General features: G+C 45.0%; 1 protein-coding gene across 3 annotated transcripts in view; it reads right to left on the bottom strand.

Annotated features, from left to right (window-relative positions):
- BTD (biotinidase) overlaps positions 1–24,294 on the bottom strand; it is a 118,940-nt gene that overhangs the window by 40,272 nt on the left and 54,374 nt on the right. For all 3 annotated transcript variants that reach the window (XM_073630188.1, XM_073630187.1, XM_073630189.1), the window contains one exon: positions 3,234–3,459. In XM_073630188.1, the coding sequence (XP_073486289.1) occupies positions 3,234–3,452 (219 nt within the window). In that variant the 5' untranslated portion in view covers positions 3,453–3,459. The remainder of the gene's footprint in view (positions 1–3,233; positions 3,460–24,294) is intronic.

Below are 24,294 nucleotides of genomic sequence, written 5' to 3'. Positions count from 1 at the left end.
CGCACAAAGTGCCACGCATGCTCAGAATAAATTAAGAGACGAAAGCTATTGGCTACTGCCCCGTTTATAGTTCCGATGTACGTGTTTTACGTCACCGCATTCAGAACAATCGGATTTTCCGACAACTTTGTGTCACCGTGTGTATGCAAGACAAGTTTGAGCCAACATCCGTCAGAAAAAATCCATGGATTTTGTTGTCGGAATGTCCGATCAATGTCCAACCGTGTGTACAGGGCATGAGACTGCTGTAAAATTATTTTTGCCAAAACGTTCACAATTTTAGTTATCTAGTTCTGATCATTCTTATATTTATACATAGTGTTAAACATGATCATTACAAATTTGCATATGCTCCTCTATATGCCCCTGTTAATGTTGGAACATGATTAGCATCCTATGCTTATGAGCTTTAGTACATGGGCATTTATTTGTGCCAAGCTTTCTTTTCTAGCCATTCAAGTGAATGGGAATGCAAAAGCAGCATAAGCAACCAAAGAGGCAGTCAGAAGCAGATCAAATATTATTAAGAAACATTTTAAGGCATATCAAATGCAAACTCAATACATTTGAAAGAACACTGCATTTGTCTTTTCACAAAGGCTCTAAGTGAATTAGTCACCCTGGAACTTTAGTAAAAATCGGAATAATCAGTCTTAGAACAATGCTGGCATTCCTGGCCATTCCTGACTTTCTTTAGGCGAGTTGTCGGCCCCATCCTTGACCCATGCTTAATACAGACATAATAGGACAGCACAGGCCTTCCGCCTGGCAGCACTAGGGTTGTCGGTTCAAATCCCAACATGGCACTATCTGCATGAAGTTTGCATGTTCTCCCTGTGCCTGCACGGGTTTCCTCTCACACTCCAAAGATTTGCTGGTAGGTTAATTGTCTCCTGTCTAAATTGGCCCTAGCATGTTTATATGTAATTGCGACCTTCGATTGTAAGCTCCTTCAGAGCAGGGACTGATGCAAATATACAATATATATACAGTATCTCACAAAAGTGAGTACACCCCTCACATTTTTGTAAATATTTTATTATATCTTTTTATGTGACAACACTGAAGAAATGACACTTTGCTACAATGTAAAGTAGTGAGTGTACAGCTTGTATAACAGTGTAAATTTTCTGTCCCCTCAAAATAGCTCAACACACAGCCATTAATGTCTAAACTGCTGGCAACGAAAGTGAGTACACCAATAAGTGAAAATGTCTAAATTGGGCCCAAAGTGTCAATATCTTGTGTGGCCACCATTATTTTACATCACTGCCTTAACCCTCTTGGTCATGGAGTTGACCAGAGCTGGCATTCATGGTTCCCTCAATAAACTGTAACTCCCCAGTGTCGGCAGCACTCATGCAGCCTCAGACCATGACACTACCACCACCATACTTGACTGTGAGCAAGACACACTTGTCTTTGTACTCCTCACCTGGTTGCCACCCCACACGCTTGACACCATCTGAACCAAATACGTTTATCTTGGTCTCAGCAGACCACAGGACATGGTTCCAGTAATCAATGTCCTTAGTCTCTTGTCTTCAGAAAACTGTTTGTGGGCTTTCTTGTGCATCATCTTTAGAAGAGGCTTCCTTCTGGGATGACAGCCATGCAGACCAATTTGATGCAGTGTGCGGCGTATGGTCTGAGCACTGACAGGCTGACCCCCCACGTCTTCAACCTCTGCAGCAATGCTGGCAGCACTCATACGTCTGTTTCCCAAAGATAACCTCTGGATATGACGCTGAGCACATGAACTCAACCCCTTAGGTCGACCTCAGCGAGGCCTATTCTGAGTGGAACCTGTCCTGTTAAACCGCTGTATGGTCTTGGCCACTGTGCTGCAGCTCAGTTTCAGGGTCTTGTCAATCTTCTTATAGCCTAGGCCATCTGTATGTGAAGCAACAATTCTTTTTTTCAGATCCTCAGATAGTTCTTTGCCATGAGGTGCCATGTTGAACTTCCAGTGACCAGTATGAGAGAGAGCGATAACACCAAGTTGAACACACCTGCTCACCATTCACACCGGAGACCTTGTAACACTAACAAGCTGCATGACACTGGGGGGGGGGGGGGGGTTTCGTTGGCTAATTGGGCCCAATTTGGACATTTTCACTTAGGGGGGTACTCGCTTTTGTTGCCAGCGGTTTAGACATTAATGGCTGTGTGTTGAGTTATTTTGAGGGGACAACAAATTTACACTGTTATACAAGCTATACACTCACTATTTTACATTGTAGCAAAGTGTCATTTCTTCAGTGTTATCACATGAAAAGATATAATAAAATATTTACAAAAATGTGAGGGGTGTGCTCACTTTTATGAGATAATGTAAAATACAGTACTGAGTACATTTTCGGCACTATAAAAATACCTGTCATAATAATAATGGGGTTGAATAATAATAAATAGGCTTTTCATTTTGCAAGGGAAGTTGCAGTTTGTATTGGTATTTTCCCCAGAGATTAGTAAATGTGGTAAAGCTTCACTTTGCAAAAAATACCCAATCATGTGGAAGAAAAATGAATTTAAAAAAAATGCTTCACCTCATTTGTTAAGCTCTGGAGAAAATTCCCTTGCAAAGTGCAATAGTCTATTTGTCTTTGGTAACTCAACCCCAATGAATTCTCAGTGATGTCTTGCAAAGCACAGTGTACATCTAGCATCATACAAACACCTCATTAGGGCTCATCCTCAATATAGCATGTGGCCTCTTGCGTTTAGATACACTTAAAAACTGAATATTCAGATTCTTAGATTCTTGTAGGTGAGTGCCCATTAGGGACTTTTTCAAGGGTGTTTAGATATGATCAGGTATGTTATAGGGTCTACTGTTGTCAGTCAGGCCATACATAACTACAAGCTTGTCTTGGGAGAGGAGCTGTGACATACAGTCATTGTACACATTTAGTAAACAGTAAAAGCACATCTTACCTAGATAATAAATATATATGGCTGAACACGCACACACATATTTAAAAACTCTTCATAGCATAAGTTTAATTACATAAAGCAGATGCCATACAAATATAATGTATATCTAAAAAAACTTAAAGGACCATAGTTCCTCTTTAAAAACAGGTCTTTAATGCTAAACGTACAATGGGGGGAGGGGTCAGCAACAGATCACATTAGCCTATTAACACATTTTTTATTGCGGTCAAACAACTTTTGGAAACCGTAAAGCCTACATCTATATAAATTGACTTTGGAATAATAAAGAGACTTACCTTTTTTGCAGCAATATTAACTTGCTGTTCATAAATATCTAAATTTTTGGACATAAATTCCAGAGCAGATTTTCGGTCAGACAGGGCTGTAGAGTTGGGATTCAGTATAGAATGGTGTTCATACACAGCAGCCACATAATATTCTATTCCAAGGCCAATCCGGGCCATTAAACAGCAGGAGAAGACTTGAATTATCAGTCTGAGGCTTATTGAGGCCATCGTAATACTATATGTAAAAAAACAAGAACAAAACTATTATTGGACACATTTGTGGTTACGGATATATAGCTTGCTGCAGTCAATTGTGACTTCAAGATGGGATGTAGCTTAATCTAATAGATGCGCTATAAAGTAAGATATTTTTTAATTGTCAAAATCCTGATCTTGTAAATGGGTTTTAAATGTGGGCCACAAATATGCAGCCAGGCGTTTCCATCCTCTGTGGTTATCTGAGAGATACTGCATGTCATAGGGCAATGTAACAGGAAGCTGCAGTCCTATCCAGTGGCATGGCCAATAACCTACTGAATATTTATTTCAGGTACTTATATAGCGCAGTCAATTTACGTAGCGCTTTACATATACAGTGTACATTCACATCAGTCCCTGCCCTCAAGGAGCTTACAACCTAAGGTCCCTAACTAACATTCATACATACTAGGGCCAATTTAGACAGGATCCGATTAACCTACCAGCATATATCTTTTATGCCCCGTACACACGGTCGGATTTTCTGACGGAAAATGTGTGATAGGACCTTGTTGTCGGAAATTCCGACCGTGTGTAGGCTCCATCACACATTTTCCATTGGATTTTCCGACCCACAAAGTTTGAGAGCAGGATATAAAATTTTCCGACAACAAAATCCATTGTCGGAAATTCCGATCGTGTGTACACAAATCCGACGGACAAAGTGCCACGCATGCTCAGAATAAATAAAGGGATGAAAGCTATTGGCCGGGGGGCGTGGCCTAGCGATGGCGGAGTGAGGACGGATTTCCAAAGAGCTCCTGACCATCCCCTCTCCTACTCAGGATCCTAACGACTTTTGTAACCCATGAAGGAGGAATGCTAACCCCCAAAAAGGTACAGAACAAGATCTACCACAAACGGAGACCGGGTGGCCACCCCACGGAGCAGTATTCGGAGATACTTCCGCGGACAGCAGAGGAGATCACCGGGCGCCATAGTTGCAGCGCCACGTGGGCACTATATGGCAGACTCGGACGTACTAGCCTCCCCTCTGTCCCCTACCTCGTCTGTGTCCTCAGACTGTCTATCCGAAACACCAGCGATTCTCGGCTCTAACATGGCTGGCACATCACAGAGACACTCTGGAATCCCGGAAGAGCTTCATGCTATCCTGCGTGCCCTGCCTACCAAGGCAGACATCGAGGCCTTACCCACCAGAGCGGATATTGAAGCCCTCATATCCCGGGTGGAGGAGGCGCACACCCGTGATGTTCAAGAACTCAAAGCGGAGCTCCAGACAATCTCAGAGAGGGTAGATTCGGGGGAATTGTCTCTATCGGCACTAGCACAAAGAGTAGCGACCTTAGAGCATTCCCGAGAATCACAGACAGCTACAGCAGTGGACTTTCAATTACGACTGGAGGAAATGGAGGACCGCAGCCGGCGCAATAATTTACGGCTGCGGGGTCTTCCTGAAGCTACAGGAGCGGAGGACCTAGAAGCGTCTGTAGTCGCTATCTTTCACCAAGTCCTGGGAGCCCCACCGGCGTCACTGGAATTAGACCGGGTTCATAGATCACTGGGGCCCAGATCAACGGATCCGGACAGACCGAGAGATGTGATCTGCAGGATCCACCGTTATACACAGAAAGAGCTTATCCTGCGAAAGGCCTGGGACCAAGGAGCGGTAGAATTCGACGGAGCGACGATCAAGATCCTGCCAGACCTCTCAAGAGCGACGCTACAAAGAAGGGCACAACTGAAACCTATATTAGACATGGCTCGCCGGCAAGGATGCACGTACCGCTGGGGATACCCCTTAGCGGTGAATCTTCGTAAGGGGTCCAGCACCTTTAACCTGCGCTCTCCACAAGATCTACCGGACTTTTTTGCTTTCTTAGAAGCGGAGCCGATTCCAGTTCCTAATTGGCTGGCTCTGATCCCCCGGAGAACGGATCGACCAGGTCCCTCCTTCCACCGGGACCCTCAGCAGCCGCGCCAACAGCGATCCAGAAGACGGCACCGGGCGTCCTCCAACGAGGGTACACGTGAGTTGTAGCTGGACTTTATATTCTTAATGCTGCCCTGACTTGATTCTCATCCACCACCATCTGGATGCTTTACTTAAAGTGAGTCCCCGATTTCGATATGACCACAATGTCCCCACCTGCATGACAACAATCTTGTTCACCCCACAGTCTACGGTCACACACCCCACTTACTAGGTGTATACGGTACTAGAGATTTGTCAGCTGGAACATGATTGGGGCACGTTTATCTCCCTGTTCACTGGGGTGACTACCTGGACTCAGGATTTAAACCCACAACATCAGTGAGAGTCATGGATTGGGCTCGATCTGCAGATCCTAGATATTCCCTCTTTGCACCAGCCAGAGACAACAGCCCTTGAACTTCCTACGTCTTACTGATAACAGTGAACAGTATCATCTACAGCCCGTAAGAATCCCCTACTATTAGGAGAGTACACATTATATGTTTTAAGTTGATAGCATGGTTTTGTACTCCTGGAATATCATTATATCTGATAGATACATGCCGCTGCCGGAGATAGTAGAGGGGAGGGGTCTTTGACACCGGCATCTTAGTGAACCAAATGGTGGTAGATGATGGGGAAACATTACAGCTTTATCACAACGAAGTTAATAGGAAAATGGCCACAGTCCCCGGAGTCTTAATCTCTTCAGACGGTAGTCTGGGGTTAACAGGAGTAGATTATACGCTAAGATAAAACATATATGTCTATAGGGGTGGGAAACAGGTCCACCATTTCTATGGGCTCAGCCGAAGATAGATGGGGATTTGGTTAGGAATGTTCAGGGATTGCCTGATGACAGCACAACACATAGTTCGTTAATATGTCTGTGACCAACTGTCTTAGTGTTCTATTCTACCATTTAATATTATATAACAAGGTTTTCTAGTCGTTTTCATACCATATTGTTAACCTTTTTCAATTGAGTTGGGAGAGGGAGGTCGATGAGTTCCATTCTGACTATCGCTTCCCACACCTCCAATTAGGATTACGCTCGTTTACCAGCAGCTGTCTGGTGAGCGTATTAGCACTAGTGTGCTACCTCTTTAGATTGATATTGCTGCACCCTAGAGTGCAAACCTGATATTTTTTCTCTCTTTTTCAATTACTGATCTGTTTTATTCTTTCTCTACCTTTCTCTCCCTCCTTCACCCCCCCCCCCCCCAATACCCAAATCCACTTATCTCTCCACCTCTTGATTTATAATTTCTGACTGGGGACATGGAGACGGTGAACGTGTTTTCACTTAATGTGAAGGGCCTCAATGTGCCTGAGAAAAGGAGGATGTTGATCAATGATCTTCGCCGACACAAAGTCGACGTGGCGTTCCTACAGGAAACCCACTTTAAAAGGGACAAACTCCCGATTCTGAAAAACAAATTATACCCATGGGCCTATCATTCCACTTTTGCGGATGCTAAATCAAGAGGAGTCTCCATCCTCGTCTCCCGTTCAGTCCCATGGACATGCGCGGAAGCAAAAAGTGACCCAGAGGGACGCTATCTGTTCCTCAGTGGAGACTTGGGTGGAATAGAAGTAACATTGGCCAATTTGTATGCACCTAATAGTCAACAAGATTCTTACATAAGCAAGACAATAGATGCTTTGTTGAAGTTTCAGAGGGGTCAGTTAATCCTGGGTGGGGACTTCAACGTTCCGTTGATCCCCACAGAGGATACCTCTTCAGGTCACTCATCAGTCACACCAGCTACCCGGAAGCGCATTGCACGCTCTCTGTACAAAGCCCAATTGATTGATGTTTGGAGACTTCTTCATCCAACGGAGAGAGACTACACTTTCTATTCCCCTCCACACAAAATATACTCCCGAATAGACTACTTCCTAATCCCTCACGCACAATTACACGCTGTCCACAAGTCCTCGATTGATTTAATTACATGGTCAGACCACGCCCCAATAATGCTGACATATGCTCTGACGGATAATTTTACCTCCAAAACTCGGACATGGAGACTTAATGAGAGTCTTCTTCAGGATGAAGAGATCTGTAAGGACGTCATCAGGGAATTAGATTTTTACTTTAAGACCAACATTACTCCGAACAGCAACCCCAGAATAATTTGGGAGGCACACAAGGCGGTAATCCGGGGCGTCCTAATCAAACATGGAGCAAGGATCAAAAGGCAACGCACGTCACAAATAAAATCACTCCTGGATGAGTTACAAACAGCTGAAGCTAGACACAAACACGCCCAAACACCCTCTAACGAGGCTGAAATCCTACTCTTGCGTAATAAGATTACGGATCTAATGTTATTCCGAGCCAAAGCGGCGATCCAGATCTGCCGACGCAAGAGTTATGAGTCAGGGAATAAGTGCGGTAAATTCCTAGCCAATTCCCTAAAGGAACAAGTTTTAGCGAATTATATTCCCCACGTCATGACACCCTCAGGCCAGAAAGTGACACTACCCCGAAACATCGCCAAGGAATTTAGAGATTTCTACGCATCACTATACAATTTACAACGACCTCCCTCCCCACAGGACCAAATTGACGCATACCTTCATAGATCAGATTTACCCACACTTCCCATCGAAATTAGAAGAACCGATTACCACAGAAGAACTTAAAATAGCAGTAGGTGTGAGTAAATCAGGGAAAGCCCCGTGACCTGATGGGTTAACGGTGCAATATTACAAAACCCTGATCCAATCCCTGGAAGGACCAATGCTTAAATTCTTTAATTCTATAGGTTCAGACACAACCATCCCAAGGGACACCCTAGCTGCTCATATAGTAGTGATACCTAAAGAAGGGAAAGATCCTTCGGCCTGTGGAAGTTATAGACCGATTTCCCTCCTCAACCTAGATCTAAAAATCTTCACTAAAATTCTGGCCAACAGGATCCAAAAACACCTCCCGAATCTGATTCATCAGGATCAAGTTGGATTCGTCCCAACCAGGGAAGCAAGGGACAACACGATCAAAGTGTTGAACTTCATCCACATAGTTAGTAAAAATAAGACCCCATGTGTGCTTTTAAGCATAGACGCAGAGAAGGCCTTTGACAGGGTGAACTGGCATTACATGACCTCCGTTCTGGGCTATGTGGGCTTGGGCAACAAAATGCTCACCTGGATAAACTCACTCTACTCAGACCCTACAGCCCGGGTTCGAGCTAATGGGATCTTGTCTGACTCGTTTCCGATCAGAAACGGAACCCATCAGGGATGTCCGTTATCCCCTCTTCTTTTCGCCCTGTCATTGGAGCCCTTCCTGTGCAATATAAGAGCCAACCCAAACATAAAAGGAGTTGAGGTAGGTAACTCGCAACAGAAAGTAGCCGCATATGCGGATGACATGATGTTCTCACTAACCAACCCATTGATATCCCTCCCCAACCTCCTACAGGAATTTAAGGAATATAGTGCTATGTCTAACTTGAAAATTAACATCACCAAATCCGAAGCCATGGGTATAGGAATACATTCTCGACTACTTACGTCCCTTAGAGGAAGCTTCAATTTCAAATGGACGACTAAAGCACTACAATATTTAGGTACTTATATCCCCTCCAAAATGTCCCAGGTATTTGCACTAAATTTCCCCCCGCTATTAAATACAATCCGATCCTTATTGTCCAAATGGCAGTCAGGTCTACACTCGTGGTTCGGTAGATGCAATATTGTTAAGATGAGTATACTCCCCAAATTTTTATATTTACTACAAGCCCTACCGATCCAGATCCCTTCATTATACTTTGCCCAGGCTAATAAACTACTCTTTGACTTCATCTGGGCTAATAAAAAGCCCAGACTTTCTAGGAAGCTAATTACCTTACCTAAACTTTACGGGGGTTTGGCGATCCCAGACCTTCGTAAATATTATTACGCAACCCATTTGGTCAGACTTATAGACTGGAATCGACATCACACTACTAAACTCTGGACCAGACTGGAACAATTACAATGTGACATACCCCTCAACAGAGCGCCATGGTGCTATGACTTACTCCCAAGTCACATGAAAAGACATCCCCTTATAGGGGTGACCACGCGTATATGCTCGACATTGTTCGTACGGTTCCATCTTACATCAACAACATCCCCGATCCGTCCGATTTTAGGTACGCCAGAGTTCACTCCAGGGTATACCGATCCACTGTTTATATCTCTAAAGAATTCTAATCACTTCCAAGCCTCTCACTTCCTACTGAATGGAAAATGGCCTAATGTAGCAGAACTTAGGAACCCAGCCGGACCGTTTCAACTAGATTTTTTGAGGGCCCTCCAACTCAATCATTTTTTCAAAACATTAGCATTAGCACCCCCCGATAGCTTTAGCCAACCCCTGACGACATATGAATTATATTGTACGGAAGAAGATTCCATGCCACATGCCTTGTCAGCCACATACCAATTGTTAATTACGCCCCCAGACAGCTTCAGCTTACAAAGCCTAGAATCCTGGGAACAGGACCTACAATGTAAATTTACGACGCGTCAAAAGCAGAATATAATTCATTTCACATACAGATCCTCGATCTGCACAAAAACGCAGGAGACTAATTACAAATTGATCACTAGGTGGTACAACACTCCTGTAAAATTACATAAGATGTTCCCTCTCACTACGGATAGGTGCTGGAGATGCCATAGTGACCGTGGCACCATCCTCCACATTTTTTGGACATGCCCATTGTTGGAACGGTTCTGGGAAACCATCCGAAACGTTATACAAAAGTTTACCGAACGAACAATACCAAATGATCCTGCCCTCTTTCTGCTCCACGCCACCACTTCAGCCAGCAAAGTGTATAAAAAGTCATTGATCCGACATCTACTTGATGCCGTCAAGGCGTGTATTCCCTTGCTTTGGAAATCTACGCAACCCCCATCAGTTGGTATGTGGATCAGAAAGGTAGAGGATATTAAGAGAATGGAAGATTTGACTCTGACTGCTAGAAACCAAAGTGAAGTGTTCACCAGGACTTGGTCCGGATGGAACATATTTATCTTCTCGGCCGAAGGCCAGGCGCTTCTAGATGGGAACTAGTTTACTGGAAGTCATCTTGATATGCTGTTATCTGGGTATAACAAACAGTGCTGATCCTTCTTAAACCGGTCAGACGACACACGCAGTAGCCGTCTCCTTGTCCCCCCCTCCCCCCCCTCGTTACCCCTTATCCCTTCCCATCCTTCCCCCCTGACTCCCTAGCTATCCCATTTTTCTTTACCTCTCATCTCCTATTTTTTTTTCATTTAGGCCTTCTTTCCTTTTGTAGGTGTAACAAATTAGGTAAATGGAAACGGAAACGGAGAGGATCGGTTCCATTCACATACTGTTTCTTAGTCATACATATGAGGTTTATTAGCAATTCACATTGGTTTTCCTACAAAGAAATAACCTCTACTGTATCTATGTAAGGCGATTATATATAAATGGAGGCTGTGCCCTCAAAATAGAATGTTTTGTACATGCCTTGTATCACCGTGTGGGACCCAAGTCCTCTCTTGTTCTTTAATAAAGTATAATTTGAAAAAAAAAAAGAAAGCTATTGGCCACTGCCCCGTTTATAGTCCCGACGTACGTGTTTTACGTCACCGCGTTTAGAATGATCGGATTTTCTGACAACTTTGTGTGACCGTGTGTACGCAAAACAAGTTTGAGCCAACATCCGTCGGAAAAAATCCTAGGATTTTGTTGTCGGAATGTCCGAACAAAGTCCGACCGTGTGTACGGGGCATAAGAGTGTGGGAGGAAACCTGAGTACCCAGAGGAAACCCACACAGGCACAGGGAGAACAAGCAAACTCCAGGCAGATGGTGTCATGGTTGGGATTCGAACCAGCGACCCTTTTTACTGCTAGGTGAAAGTAACAACTACACCACTGTGCTGCCATGAATATGACTGTAGAACACAATAAAAAGCTAATCCAGAGGAATTTTTACATATCTGGTAATAAATTCAGCCTCCCTAATAAATAGATAAAATGACTTGGTTCTAAAGTCAAAATGTTTTTTTACCTTAATGCAGCCTAAAGCTGGTCTCCAAGAAAATGGTGTTGCTATTGTGCATGTGCCGTAGCTGCTTTGAGATATCCCAGAATGGTGCATGTAACGAGCCCCTGCTCGCTCGGTTCCACTCTCCCGACACTCCTCTGCAGCTATAGAATCACATTGCAGATCTGATGGTTCGGTCATCCGATGCTCCGGGACTAGAACTACAGCTATGTGCCGTTCTAATCCAGTTGTGTAGCTCAGAACAAACACCAGGCAGGCTGTATGTAAGTTCAACCAGGAATCTCTTTTATTGAAAAATACAGGCTCTTTTATACAGTAAAAGAGGAGGTGTATACCTCCTGCTCATATTACTCTGAACATACACCTGTGACCAGAAACCTAATTAACATGGGCTAATTAACTAATCCCTTTAGACAGCCTAGATGACTCAGACATGACCTTTAGGCCAGACTGGCAGTCTTGTAGCTCAGAAAACCCAATCAACATTATCACAATAGCAGAGTTAATTAACACAAACAACAATGGGGATCTAATGAATCAGCCACCATTTCTAATATGGCAAATCCAGGGTCCCCAGAGTCTGTGTCCTGGGGGACCAGGACCCGAATCCACAGTAATACCACCTCAAGGGTCCCCAGGCATACAGCTCACAAAGAGCACCGTTCCCCAAATGCCAGGGCCCACGATCGATTGGCAAGAGGCTAGCATTCAGTCCCCTCAAAAAGTCTCTCTCCCGGCTAGGTCTGTCGCATTTCTCCCCTTTCAGCAGGAGACTAACACAGGAGGAGATCCCAGACGGGTTGACTCTGAAGTTAGTCAGTAGTTCAGGTCCTCTAATGCCTGTACCCACACAGTACCCCAAAGAAATTGTTCCAAACAAAGCATTACTCACCCAGCCAACCTCTGCCTCTCTCAGAGAACATATCTGCCGCTGGGGAGAGGCCTGGACTGGCCCTTCTCCCTGGAGTCCTTTCTGCCGCTGGAGAGAAGACAGGGTGTCTGGGCTCACTCTGTCATGCTGTTGGGGATCTGGGCCGACTGCCCAGCATCCCTGGGGTATACAGGTGGAGACTGAAGTCCCATCCACCTTCACAGGAAATCCATCCTCTGTTAGTTGAGGGCAGAGGCCAGCAGTACTCGGCCCTGTTGCCAGCCCTTCTGCTGGAAACCCCACACCATCTGCTCCGGCTAACTGTTGGGGAGGGAGGTCGACTGCCCCGCCTCCCTGGAACTCTGTAGTTGTTGCCGGTGCTGGGCAGAGGTTGGTAGCACTCTGCCCTGTTGCCAGCACTTCTGCTGGGGACTCCGCATCCTCCGCTCCAGCTAACCGTTGGGGCAGGAGGCTGGCTTCCTCCACTCCCAAACTGTGTAGCTGCCATTGGGGAGGTGAGCCGGCTGCTTCCTTTTCCATTCCCTCATCTGGATGTTCGGACGATATGTCTGTGGTACTGTCTCCCAGGTGCACGGATCTTTGCTGGGGAGGAAAGACCACTTCCTCCACCCTGGCCAACTGTTGGGGAGGGACGACGAACACCTCCTCTCCCTTCTCCCCCTGTATCCTGATCTGCTGCTGGGAAGTCACCACCTCCTTCTCACCCTGAGCCTCCGGAACCGCCGCAGGTGTAGGGCAGAGATCTTGGACCCTCTGTGCGGTTGCCAGCGCTTCAGCTGGGGAAGTTCCTTGTAACTTCAGATACTTCTGTTGGTGCTGGGCAGAGCACAGTGAAGTTTGGCCCTAATAACAGCTCTTCTTCTGCTGGAGGCTCACCAGGTTGTTCTTCCTCAGCAGAAAAGTCTATCAAATCCCTTGTCTCTGCAACTGGTGTCTGGCGATAAAGGGTCACCATCTCCTGTCCCTGGAACCCAGAAGATGCTATCAGTGCTGGGCAGAGGTTAGCAGAGCTCTGCCCCGTTGTCAGCACTTCAGCTTTGGGGATAGCGATCTCCAGATTTTCCACTGCCGATTCTCTGGCATTCTGCTAGACAGGCACATTCCTCCATCCAAGATCATCCAATGAAGAAACAGGTTCAACAAGGTCAGTCAGCACTTGCTGCATCCACCATAAGACCTCCGCCTCCATAGCTGTGGGGGCAGGTTGGCAAAGCACACTGTTACTCTGCCACACTGTCAACTCTTCAGCCAGGATTTCAGAGTTGTCAACTGGTATTTCCCGATAGTCCCAGGCAAAGGGAGCCCCACCCTGCTGCTGAGCAGAGTCTAGCAGCTGTCTGTAGGCAATCTCAAGCTCCCATTCCTGAATGGCCAGAAACTCCAAATCTTCCTGTGCCCAGTGCACTTCCGAGACATTCAGTCTTCGCTCTCTGTGCTCCATTATTTCCTCCAAATGCCACTCCCGATCACTCCCAAAGTCAGGGTCCCTGGACAGCCTCCAGTACAACAATCTCAGGCCATCGTAGTCAAAGCCTTCCGTGGGGCTGTCATCCACTGTCCACGGGCACACTTGGGCTACATACCACTGGAGGGCTCTGTAGCTCTCGTCCAACCGCATTTCTGCCCGGATCAGCCTGCTTAACTCAGCTGTCCACTCCTGGTTCGGCTGTTCCCCCAATAACAGCATTCGCACTCATACTGCGACCAGTACCTTACATGGATGAAGGGGAGAACTTTTCCCTGGTTTCGCTGCTCACGGGCTAGCGTGTCCTTCCAGAGTTCGCAGCGGATAGAATCAAACCATCCTAGCAGGACCTGCTCTGATACTGGTCCTCTGTGCTGTATGTGCATCTCTCGCAACCTCATTCTGAATTCCTCTTCCATGGTGGCTGGTATCTGTACCTCTCCTCTCCTGCTATCTGGACCTTGAATCCAGGTGATGGTTTGGATGGGTTCACGGCAAGGAAGCACAATCCCACCATTCCCTCCACGGCTCTCAAGTAAGTCTTTCAGCGTGGCTCTCCTGCAGGCTGGTTTGGAGTGTCCCAGTAACTGGAGAGCAAATCCCACTGCTGCCACCAATGTAACGAGCCCCTGCTCGCTCGGTTCCACTCTCCCGACACTCCTCTGCAGCTATAGAATCAGACTGCATATCGCAACATCTGATGGTTCGGTCATCCGATGCCCCGGGACTAGAACTACAGCTATGTGCCGTTCTAATCCAGTTGTGTAGCTCAGAACAAACACCAGGCAGGCTGTATGTAAGTTCAACCAGGAATCTCTTTTATTGAAAAATACAGGCTCTTTTATACAGGAGGTGCATACCTCCTGCTCATATTACTCTGAACATACACCTGTGACCAGAAACCTAATTAACATGGGCTAATTAACTAATCCCTTTAGACAGCCTAGATGACTCAGACATGACCTTTAGGCCAGACTGGCCGTCTTGTAGCCAAGAAAACCCAATCAACATTATCACAATAGCAGAGTTAATTAACACAAACAACAATGGGGATCTAATGACTCTTAGATCCCATACTAGAGACTTATTTATAATACACATTCTAGCAGGCAACAGACAGACAGGTGGCTGGAATTGACATCAGCATCTCCTAACAGTATTTGTCCCAGCATTATGAATCAGCCACGATTTCTAATATGGCAAATCCAGGGTCCCCAGAGTCTGTGTGTCCTGGGGGACCAGGACCCGAATCCACAGTAATACCACTTCAAGGGTCCCCAGGCATACAGCTCACAAAGAGCACCGTTCCCCCAAATGCCAGGGCCCACGATCGATCGGCAAGAGGCTAGCATTCAGTACCCTCCAAAAGTCTCTCTCCCGGCTAGGTCTGTCACAGTGCAGATACCAGGCACGTATTATTAAAGTGTAACTAAAGGCAAAACTTTTTTTTTCACATTTTTTATTTCTTTAAAAAAACACAAGACCCACAGGACCAACATAAGAAAGAATAATACAAAAAACATAATGTATGGACACATATGGTTCAACCCATCACAACAGTACGTATTACTACATGGGAGGAGAGATTAATGACAGAAATTAGGTGTATCTCCAGAGTCTATATCACATCAAACTGTCTTGGTTTATAATTCTACTAGACATAGTACAGTATACACTCTACTTCCCCACGAGGGCATGCCTGACTACGTGACAATAAAATAGAGCACTATTCTATGGCCCTCATCTCTTACAATTTTCCTAATTTTTCAACAGTAGAAACAGAGAGAGAAAGGCTGTAGGCTGTAGACAAGAGAAAATAGAGAAAAGGAAAAGACAAAAGGTGGTTCCATAAACATGGGTCCACAGAGTGGCCAGGGTATAGCATGGTGCAGTACATTTGTCGCATAGCAGAGATGCAAAAGAAAAGATGTTGTAAATTTCAGGCATCTGTGTCGTTTCCCAGGAGGGCTTGGCCCTCATCAGAGAACACAAACAAGTTCCATAGGGCCCAAGTTTTGGAGTATTAGTCTCGCTGATGTCTGGCTGTGAGGATAAGGTCCCCTGTTTGTTTATGTCTACAACTTTTTTAAGCCATAAGTCAATGGTCGGTGGGTGTTGGGATTTCCAATGGAGGGGGATACATGCCTTGGCAGCGTTAAGAAGGTGGCGGATGTCGGATTTCTTATACATTTTCACCGGGTTCTCTAAAGCATGTAGGAGAAAGAAAGCCAGGTCTTCTGGGATAGGACGTTCCATGAACTTCTGTACGATTTGGCGTACTTTCCTCCAAAAGTCTGTGAGTTTGAGGCATGACCAGAAGATGTGTAGGAGGGTTCCTCAATCCCTCTGGCACCGTCAGCAGAGGTCAGATGTAGTGGGAAAGTATTTATGTAGTTGTGATGGGGTTCTTTACCACCTCGACAGAATTTTAAAGTTAGTCTCCTGTGTTATTGTACAGATGGAGGATTTGTGTATGAATCGGAGGATGTGGAGTCGCTGTCTTGGGGTAAAGTGGTGATTTAGATCCCGTTCCCACCCGATCAGATCCAGGGGTTGGAAGTCATCCGGGGGTGCAACCCATACCAACAGGTTGTAAGCGAGTGAGAGCATATGTGGTAGAGCACCAGAGTCTGAGCAGCATTCTTCTAAAGTTGTGATAGGTTGGCCAGATTCACTAGGGTGTGGTATGGATTTTAAGAAGTGAAGTAGCCGGAGAGCTCTCAGAAAACCCAAGCGGAAGGGACCCGCAGGGTCAGTGAGTTCTGATGCGGACACCCATCTTCCTGTGATCCGCAAGTGCGAGGCTTGGAAGTGGCCTGGTCTGATCAGATTCTGAAATATCACATTGTGAAGTCTAGGCGTGAACTTGTGGGTTTCCCAAAATAGGAACTAGGGGCGATTTCCGAGATGAGAGAGAGGCCCGAGATAATAGATTGGGGCAAATGCGCATGGTGGGTCCAATGAGGGGATGTCGTATAACATCGGTGGGTAGTGATGCGTAACACCAAGGGGTACAATACTTTGTGTCTGTTCCAATCGAGGCCACAGCTTGATGTCATGGTGTTGGCACCAGTGAAAGTAACGTCCTGCTTAGACGTGGTCATTTGCGGGCACAGATGAACTCTATGATCAGTGAATGCGTCAGTTTAAAGTAACTCGCAGGGATATGGATAGGTAAGGCCTGGAGAAGATATAAAAATTTATTAAAAAAGGTTCCAAGGACAGGGCAAAAAGGAGGGGCGACAGGGGACATCCCTGTCTAGTCCTGTTGGTGATCGTGAAGGGGTCTAATAAAACTCCATTAGCCCTGACCCTAGCTGACGGGCCAGAGTAGATGGAAGTAATCCAATTAAGCATATTACGTCCCAGACCCACATGCCAAAAAAACCGAGAACATGAAAAGGCCAATGAACACGATCAAAGGCCTTTTCCGCATCTGTCCCTAGAAAAACACAGAGTTTTAGTGGTGTTGGCTACATGCAATAAATTGAGTTCTTTGTTTGTGTTGTCTCTGGCTTCTCTGAGTGGAACGAAGCCACCTGGTCTAAGTGAATCAGGTTAGGAAGGTGTTGCTGTAATCTAGTTGCAATGATTTTGGTGAAAAGTTTAAGGTCAGTATTCAGTAGGGATATGGGCCTGTAACTACCGCAGAGGGTGGGGTCTTTGACATCTTTTGGGATTACCGAAATGTGTGCTTGGAGGGTAGCCTCATGGAATGATTTCCCTGTGCCTAGAGCGTTAAAGAGTTTAACCATGTGGTTACCAAGGGAGAGGAGCAAGGTTTTGTAATATTGGAGCGTGAAACCTTCAGGCCCCGGTGCCTTCCTTGGTTTAGTGTTTCCTATGGCCAGTTGGAGCTCAGATAGTGTAATGGGGTCTTCCAGGAGTTTACCCACGTCCTCTGGCAATGAGGGCATCTGGGAAGAGGATATGTATTCTAATATTCGCTCGTGGGAGAGGGTTGTTGTATGTAAATTATAGAGTGATTCATAGAAAAGATGGAATGTTGAGGTAGGGTGGTTTTATGGCCAGAGGGAGACGTAATCTGAGGTATGTAAGACGCCAATTTCTGTCCGCGAAGGGACTGGGCCAATAGTCCACCACATTTGTTACCCGACTCGTATGATCGTTTACGGCAGACCTGGAAAGCCGCCTTGGCTCTAAAATGCAGGAGGTTAATAATTTGTGTACGGAGAGCATTAAGTTCTCTTTCCAAAGGTTGTGACTGAAAAAAACAACAAAATAAGTGTAGCGCTAATACAGACAACCAAAAATATCTAGCATAAAGACAATGGAGTCCAAGGGCTAGTAAACCTCTGAATAAAAATTAGACAAAAGTCCTCCAAAAACATGTGACTCGTATAAAATGATAGTCCATAGATAATGCGTGACTTCATGTGTGGGACATATCAATAAATGCGTGACATCTGAAGTGAACACCACCACCGACAATAAGGAGGCTTACCGGATCAATTGGACCCAAAAAGACATATGCTCAATTGGGTCAAACAGGCTTAGGTGGTGAATGGCTGTAGGAGATTCTGAAGAGTTGAAAAGATGGAGGTCCTGGGATGAGCCGTGGACCGTTATATCCTTGGTCTCCCTCAAATGCCCACAATTAGAATAGGATTGTCTTGAGATCGATTTTAGCTCAGTGCTCTAAATCAGTGCTTCTCAACCCTGTCCTCAACAGGCCATGTTTGCAAGTTAAAGGTTGTGACGGGGCATGTTTATGCCGAACTTCCACGGCCTGTAGCTCACGTAGGGAAGTCAATTTAATGGTACGTTGTCGTTTGATCTTAGCCCCGTGTTTGAAAAGTACCCCTCTTTTTTTTTTTTTTGCCACTTCAGCAAAGTATTTTCTGGGGCTAGGTTTTCAACTTTACAGTTCAATCTCATCCCTTTACATATTCACATCATTGTGGCTTTATCCTCGATATTACTTGACCATTTACTCATGGTAATGCATATGTAGAAAAAAGAAACGAAGCAACCCCTTGTAGTTATTTATCCCAGATGATCCACCTAGACCAATCCCCCCCCCTCCACCCCAACTCCCCCCCCCAATAAGACCCTCGTGTACCAGTTTCATTCCTAGCTCCTACCCCTACTACTATCACTCCAGTCAAGTCCGAACCCTATACTTCACATTTGGACCTATTAATATAGCTTGTCTAGTTTCTCTATTTCCAGTGGGGATGACCGTCTATGTTCCCCACATCTCGGCCGCTCGAAGGGAATACCTGAAATTTGCCCAATCCCTCCATATTTCCTCGAAGATTTCCATCTCCGACCCTTCACTGTACCTCAAATATTCTAGACGATAAATTTCGTTAATCTTGTTGAACCACTCCCGCATTGTAGGTCTCCTTTTATCTTGCCAATATCTAGAGATAAGACTTTTGGCAGCGTTTAGGAGGTGTGGTAGCAGCGACTTCAAATATATCTTCGTAGGAATTTTACTCCAATGATGTAGACACACCCAGGGATCATCGGGGATATCTATACTCGTAATCTCACTGATGATTAGCTTGATTTCCCCCCAATATTCTCTAATTACCGGGCACTGCCACCATATGTGAACCATTGTCCCAGTTTCTCCACAACCTCTCCAGCAAAACTGCGACGTTTCCTTCTGGATTCTATGTGCTCTATCGGGAGTAATATACATCCTAGCAAGGATTTTATAATTCATCTCTGAGAGCTTACAGCTAACTGAGGTGACATTCACCCTTTTCAAAATCCGCCCCACCTCCTGTCCGCTAATCTTGGTACCCAGCTCCTTCTCCCACTTCTCTATAAATCTCAGGTTCACCACACCTCCTAGTTCATTGAGAACTCTATAGATCTTCGAGACACCCCCCCCTCCCTTTTTTCTCAGCACATAATTTCTCCAAGGGGAGTAGATTCTCTGTCGACCTGATAGGCTGCGGGAGTGAGTCAACAAAATGTTTCAACTGCCCATACCGCCAAGAATCTATAATAAACCATTCATTTTTAACTTTTACTTCTTGAAATGTGCAGATCTTGCCCTGTCTCATGACGTCCTTTAATTGGATATCGCCTTTCAAAATCCACCTCCCAAACAGATCTTCTCTCCCCGGTGTAAAATAATCTGTGTCTTTAAGTGGGATTAACGGTGAGTTAAACTCCCAGTGCTCCTTTTTGTGCAAATTATCCCAAGTATTAGTGTATGTTTTGTAATATCCGTTATTTCAGTGCTAAATTTTCTATACTGTGGTGGGATCCATACAATCTTACCCAGGTCAGCTTCACTCATTTTATTCTCGATTTTCACCCATTGTTTTTCTTTATTATTTTTTACCCAGTCTAATAAACGTGTTAGAGCTATCGCCTCGTAGTATATTCTGATATCAGGTGCCCCCCACCACCCCCTTCCTCTTATCTTTTGTTAATAGTGAGAATTTTAATTGGGATTTTCTCCCTCTCCAAATGAACCTTAAAAACATAGTGCGTAATCTATTAAAATAGAACTGAGGGATTAGGATTGGGGGCATTTGCATTTTATAAATGATTTTTGGCAGGATTGTCACCTTGAATAAGTTGATTCTGCCACCCCATGAGAGTTGGGTACGTGAAATTCTATTTAATTCGATCTTAATTTCATTGAGGAGCGGCATGAAATTCAAATGGAATAATGACTCTTTAGCTATAGTTATTTTAATTCCAAAGTAATTGAGCTCTTTTAACCCCCATTTGAATGGGAAAGACGTTTGATATGCCTTGTCCACAGCATTGCCTTTCTTAATATCTAATGTTCGCTAACAGGTTCGGAAGAGAAGTTCTCGGGCGGGTGATATAAAACAATACGTCGTCCGCAAAGGCGGCTATTTTATACTCTTCTTCACCTATTTTTACCCCACAGATATCTGGACAGAGCCTTATCTTCGCTAGGAGGGGCTCCAATACCATCACAAACAGTGGGGAGAGTGGGCACCCCTGACTCGTGCCATTATACATTTTGAATGGGTCACAGAGAATACCATTCGTCTTCACTCGTGCTGTGGGGTGTAATATATATATATATATATATATATATATATATATATATATATATATATATGGCCTTTATCCAACTAAGCATTCTATCACCCAGACCAATCTCTACCCTGTCAAAGGCTTTTTCAGCGTCGATTGACAGGAGTAGACCTGGGGCTCCACTATCCTGGACCCTCCGGACTACCAGTAGTGTCTTGATGGCATTATCCCTCCCCTCTCTGCCTGGTACAAACCCCACATGGTCTGGGTGTATAATTTCATTGATTATCCGTTTCATCATATCAGCTAGGATTTTAGCAAACAGCTTAGTGTCGACGTTCAAGAGTGAAATGGGCCTGTAACTCGAGCATAACGTACGATCTTTTCCTTCTTTCCATATTATGGCAATACTGGCCTCTAATGCTTCTTTCCTCATCTCCCATTTCTCCCCTATCCCATTCATGTACGCGCACATTTTAGGGGTCAATAGGTCCTGAAATTTTTTATAATAAAGGGCGGTCAGCCCATCGGGCCCAGGGCTTTTACCAGTTGGAGTTTCCTGTAGGCCTTTCTTAATCTCCTGCTCTGTTATTGGGGCCTCTAATATAATTTTATCACTCTCCCTTATCTTGGGTAGCCTGGCCTCCTTTAAAAACTTTTTAGTTTTCTCTCTTATATTTCCTTTGGTCTTTTGTGAGTTGTTTATATTAATAGCATACAGATCTCCATAAAATTCTTGAAAAGTTTTCGCAATATCATATGTTCTATATCTGATTTCCCCAGACTTTGTCCTTATTTTCTCTATATAATTAGTATTTTTCTTTTTTTTTAAGGCCCTCGCTAGTAATTTGCCCGGTTTATTGCCGTTTATATATCTGTCTTTTTTGACTAGATTGAAAAGCTTACGCGTCTCCTGCTCCGTTAAGTCCCTCAACTCTTCCCTTCTCCTGTTTAGTCTTGCCAACACCTCCCCGTCTCCAATGTCTTGTGTTGTTGCTCCAATTCATGGATTATATTTAACAAGGCGTTCTTCTCATTTACCCTTCTCATTTTTTTTCTGATCCTACCATCATTAGTATACCCCTGATGTAAGCTTTGTGAGCCTCCCAAACCGTGGCATCCATTGTCTCCCCAGCCACATTTATTTTAAAGTACAGGTCTAGTTCTTCTTTGATCCTCTTTTCAGTATCTTTGTCTTGGAGAAGATCCTCATTCAATCTCCAGCCAGTACCCTGTTTTTGAGATGTTCCTATTTTCATTTGGAGACTCACCGAGGTGTGATCTGAGAACGTAATGTTACCAATACCCGCATCGGTGACCGCCTCCAGTAGCCGGTGTTCAACAAGAAAAAAGTCGATTCGTGAATATGTCCCATGCACGAAGGAATAAAATGTATAATCTCTTGAATTGCTGTGCTGCATCCTCCAGACATCCACGAGCTGGAGCTGGTGCAGCTTCTTTTTGAGTTTATTCACCCAAATTCCGCCTAACCCCCGGGCATGGGACGTACTATCCTTCACTGGGTCTAAACACAAATTGAAATCCCCGGCTATAATGGCCCCCCCTTTCTTGAATTCCTTGAACTTGGCCAAGACACCCATTACATATTTGGTTGTGTTCTTATTCGGGCCATAGATGTTTGCCAGGGAACAGGCTGATCCATTTATTTTACCTCTCAGAAAGAGATATCGTCCTTCCGAGTCTGTCCTTCTCTCTTCCAACTCGAACCTTACCCCTCTGGCAAACCCTATGGCCACACCTTTTCCCCCCTTAAATCGGGGAATCTCCATAGAACCATACTGGGAAGTCCCTAGAGTAAATTTTTTGCCAGTTACTTATACAAAGGTGCGTCTCTTGGAGCATAGCGACCTCAGCTTTCAGAAATTTTAGTTTGTTTAATATGTTGGCTCGTTTTATGGGGGAGTTCAAGCCCCTTATATTATAAGATATGATATTTAACCTAGACATCTTTTCTTACTCTCGGATTTCTAAACCTTCTAGTGGGTAGGAGTCAATGACTCGATAACTCATCCTGTTCTGGTACAGCACCCCCCTCTCCCTGTGTGACCAAACTTTCTTCTGTGACCTCCACCCTTTTCAGTAGGTGGTTCATACCTTCGTGCAAAGTTGCAATTTCACCTTTTATTGACGCTTCCAGTTTCGCGAACATTTCCGCCATTTCATCTTTTGTTTTTTTGTCGAGTATCCATTATGGATTCGTCGAGTGATGCCTCACTTCCTCCTGCCGCGTTATCAGAATCTTCCGATTGTTTCTTCAATCCGTTCTTCTGTGAGCTCTCGGTTGCTTTGTTTTTAGCTCCTGATGGTCTTCCCGGGCTTTCTTTTGCACCTTCCTGGGTCATATATTTTTTTTATAGTTCCTGGGCTAGCACTTACTCTGGATGGATTACCTGAGGCCCCTCGCCCAGATTTACCCCTCATTTCCCCCTATCTCCTAACTGTCAAGGTATCTGAAGCCCAGTTCGCAATAAAAAAAAAAAACAGGTTGAAGAGGACGGGGTGCTCCCCGAATGTATATGTACGTCGTTGGGTTCCCCTAGCACTCCAGTGCTAAGTCTGCTACCTTTCCTTCTGGGCGGTCTTAGAAACTGCAACTCATCTGCACTCGCATCCCACCATGCGTCCACTAATCACATGTTGTAAATATTTATAAATTGCCCTGATTATCTTATTTCTCTTCCTTTTTTCTTTTCTTTTTTCCTTCTCCTTCCCTCCTTCTATTTCCTTCCTCTTTTCTTTTAAACGGGTCTGACTAATAGTTGTTATAAGGGGGAGAGGTGAACACGAGTGAATTATCAGCCGCCTCCCCCCTCCTTTGTTTAGACTAAGATATGATCTGTCCGTTTTGTACACGATACAGTCTTAAAGATTACACTGTTCAAGACAGAATCACCAGTTGGAGGGCACAATTCATCCTCCACAGAGCTTCCTCAGAGTGCAACACAGGTACTATGATACAGGTTGGTGAGGTGGGATATGCAGGTAAGTTAAACAAACCAAAGGTCCTTTTAGTTGCAAGACAGTCCACAATATTTCACCTTCTCACACTGATACAGCCATGATCACGGCTTACTATTCAATCCATTTATGTTCTATATGCAGTATGTCACTGTGTCAAGTGTTTAAGCAAAGTTATTAGACTCACCCGAGATGCAGCTTCCACCTCCTCAGCATTTTAGACCTAGCCACCATCAGGAAAACCAGATGTATATTACCTCAATAGCTTTTCAGCAAAGCACCGGGAGTCCGGGGGTGGTATACGTCCCGATCGCGTTGATCCTCAGCTGTTTTCCACCTGCTTGCAGCCACTCCACTCTCCTTCTCCCTGCAGCGTTGCCGTGAGTGTGTGTGAGCCGGTCCTCGATCTCCAGTCTGGGTGCACGGAGGATTTCCGTCGTTCATCGGCCAGGGGATCCAAGTGAGAGGTCACAGACAGGGGGCCGTAAAGAGACGG

The sequence above is a fragment of the Aquarana catesbeiana genome, linkage group LG05 (genome assembly GCF_042186555.1).
Source record: "Aquarana catesbeiana isolate 2022-GZ linkage group LG05, ASM4218655v1, whole genome shotgun sequence".
Taxonomy (NCBI): domain Eukaryota; kingdom Metazoa; phylum Chordata; class Amphibia; order Anura; family Ranidae; genus Aquarana; species Aquarana catesbeiana.
This window is presented reverse-complemented; position numbering and strand designations above follow the sequence as displayed.